We start from the raw sequence: 2514 nt of genomic DNA, 5'->3' as shown, positions 1-2514 counted from the left end.
AGGGTCATCCTAACAAATGAAGACCACTGGACCCATTAAATCTGTTAAACATTTTATTCCATGAAAGTAAAAATACCCCTGTAAGCAAAACATCATATCCCCCTCATCAGTCTCTTCTCTGACCATCTTGGCTCCTGAAACCTGACTGAAATGTCAGAGGCATCTTTTGCAAATCTATCTCCTACTTAAGGAAGGCCCAAGCAGATGTAGAATCTCTATTCAATGTCTGCAATATATCCTAACACAGAATCTAAATTCATTATGAGACATATTTGTACCTCAAATAACAATCTGGGTGAATAACTACAACTATCAGGAATGCCACCATGAAGGACAAAATCAAAAAAGTGGGGGAAATGAACAGACTGCAATTAAATACATAAGAAATTGATAATTGTTATAATCTAGGATTATGGATTATCTTTTACTTTCCCCAAAATTCTATACCGAGAGTGTATTGACTTTTTTTTTCCCTTTAGAATTATTTTATTAAATCATAAATGTACAACAGCTTCTTAACTCTACACACGCACTTAAATTTTTTTAAAGGAAAAACGTTATGTCTTATTACACCATGATCCTGGCTAATAGCTTTTCAAAACTTTGAGAAAAATCTTAAAAAAGGTTTCACATGTCACCTGAAACTTACAAATTTAACATTATCAAAGAAGGAATGCTTCTACACTCTTACAAAGACCACTAGAAAGAAATAACAATTAAAAAGCTAAGAAACTGTCTCAAAGGCTTTTTTTTTTTTTACAATCCTTCCTCCACAGTAAGGTAATGTTATTAAATAATCCAATCCATTCACAAAATGGCTCCCTGCATCTGCTCTGGTGTCTTCTGCCATATCACTGCATATTTATGCATGACTGAGATAAGATTTTCCTTAACATTGTTATTTCGATAACCTGAAGCTGTTCTGTTACCTCTGGGCTCTCATCCTCTCCTATTTATACAGTGAAGCCCATGGCAAATAGGAAGAAGCTCAGTATCTGCTTCTCCCTCCATAACCCCCACTTCCTCCACTGCCTCCTGGACCATAGTTTCCTCCACCATATGGTCCCCCCATGTTCCTGCTACCACCAAAATTTCCACTCTTCATTGGACCATAGTTAGAAGGTTGTTGGTTATAATTTCCAAAATCATTGTAATTTCCACTCCCGTAATTTCCTCCTCCATAGTTGTCATAACCACCTCCGTAGCCCCCACCCTGGTTGCCATATCCAGGTCCTCCACCACCATATCCTCCTCTTCCTCCTCCATAACCAGGGCTACCTCCAAAATTGCCACCTCCAGGTCCTCCTCTATCCCCATTATAGCCATCTCCAAATCCATGGCCACTTCCATATCCATCAGATCCTCCTCTAAAGTTACTTTCTGGTCCTGGTCCAAAATTTCCACTGCCACCACGAGAACCTCCAAAACCAAAGTTGCCTCCTCTTCCACTTCTAGAACTTTGGACTTCCTGCATTTCTTGTCTAGACAAAGCCTTTCTTACTTCTGCATTATGACCATTGATAGTATGGTATTTTTGCAACACACTCTTATCCACAGGATCATGGTCATCAAAAGTAACAAATCCAAAGCCTCTTTTCTTTCCAGACTGCCTGTCAGTAATTATCTCAATGGTATCAATTTTTCCATATTCCTCAAAGTAATCTCTAAGATGATGTTCCTCAGTATCTTCCTTAATTCCACCAACAAACAGCTTCTTCACAGTTACATGAGCCCCTGGCTTTCCAGCTTCCTCTCTTGCAACAGCACGTTTTGGCTCAACCACTCTCCCATCAATTGAATGAGGTCTTGCAGCCACGGCAGCATCAACTTCAGCCATGGAAGAAAAAGTCACAAAACCAAATCCTCTTGATCTTTTGCTTGCAGGATCCCTCATTACCACACAATCTGTACGTTTTCCCCATTGCTTGTAGTAGTTCCTCAAACTTTCTTCTGTAGTTTCAAAGTTCAAGCCACCAATAAAGAGTTTACGGATTTGTTCCTTTTCTCTCTTTTTCCTCTCTAAAGGAACAGTTTCTAAAGTTTTCTCCATCGCGGACTCAGTCGCTTCAGCCCGATTTCCCGCAGCCGAGCGAGATGAGAGAGATCTCTGCAGACGAACACGAACCCGGACTCGTCCTGGCGCTGTAGTGAGAACTGCCGCTGCTCGAGAAACAACACCGCTGGAGCACCTCCACTCCAGACCCGGCGCTGCTGCTACTGCCGCTAGAGCCGCTGGCGCCCTGTATTGACTTTTATATAAAAGAGAACATCTTAAAGATTGTCTTATAAAATAGTTGGGAGAAGAAAAACAAAAATACACAAAAAGTATCACGGAAAAAAATTCAGAAGTAGTATATCAACATGTGAAAAGAATATGCTGTCAAATGAACATAAAACTGTTAAGAAACAAGCAGAGCACTGAAGCTGGTTCAGGGTGGCTTCCTGAAGGAAGTGACTTTCTGGGCTCTAGGAAACAAAGTTATTATGCAGCAGAGCATAATAAATTTATGAGGA

At 40.3% G+C, this 2514-nt stretch overlaps 1 protein-coding gene across 1 annotated transcript; it reads right to left on the bottom strand.

The window, feature by feature from the left end:
* Positions 1-472: 472 nt before the first annotated feature.
* LOC102389038 (heterogeneous nuclear ribonucleoproteins A2/B1) lies at positions 473-2206 on the bottom strand. The gene has a single exon (XM_006045746.4). The coding sequence runs from the start codon at positions 2048-2050 to the stop codon at positions 989-991; it is 1062 nt and encodes a 353-aa protein (XP_006045808.4). The 5' UTR covers positions 2051-2206; the 3' UTR covers positions 473-988.
* Positions 2207-2514: the final 308 nt, after the last annotated feature.

The sequence above is a fragment of the Bubalus bubalis genome, chromosome 8 (assembly GCF_019923935.1).
Source record: "Bubalus bubalis isolate 160015118507 breed Murrah chromosome 8, NDDB_SH_1, whole genome shotgun sequence".
Taxonomy (NCBI): domain Eukaryota; kingdom Metazoa; phylum Chordata; class Mammalia; order Artiodactyla; family Bovidae; genus Bubalus; species Bubalus bubalis.
Note: the sequence above shows the minus strand (reverse complement) of the source record. Positions and strands in the feature narration are given on the sequence as shown.

Excerpts from the sequence above, each read along its gene's own strand:
- LOC102389038 (XM_006045746.4), bottom strand. The coding sequence starts at position 2,050 with ATGGAGAAAACTTTAGAAACTGTTCCTTTAGAGAGGAAAAAGAGAGAA.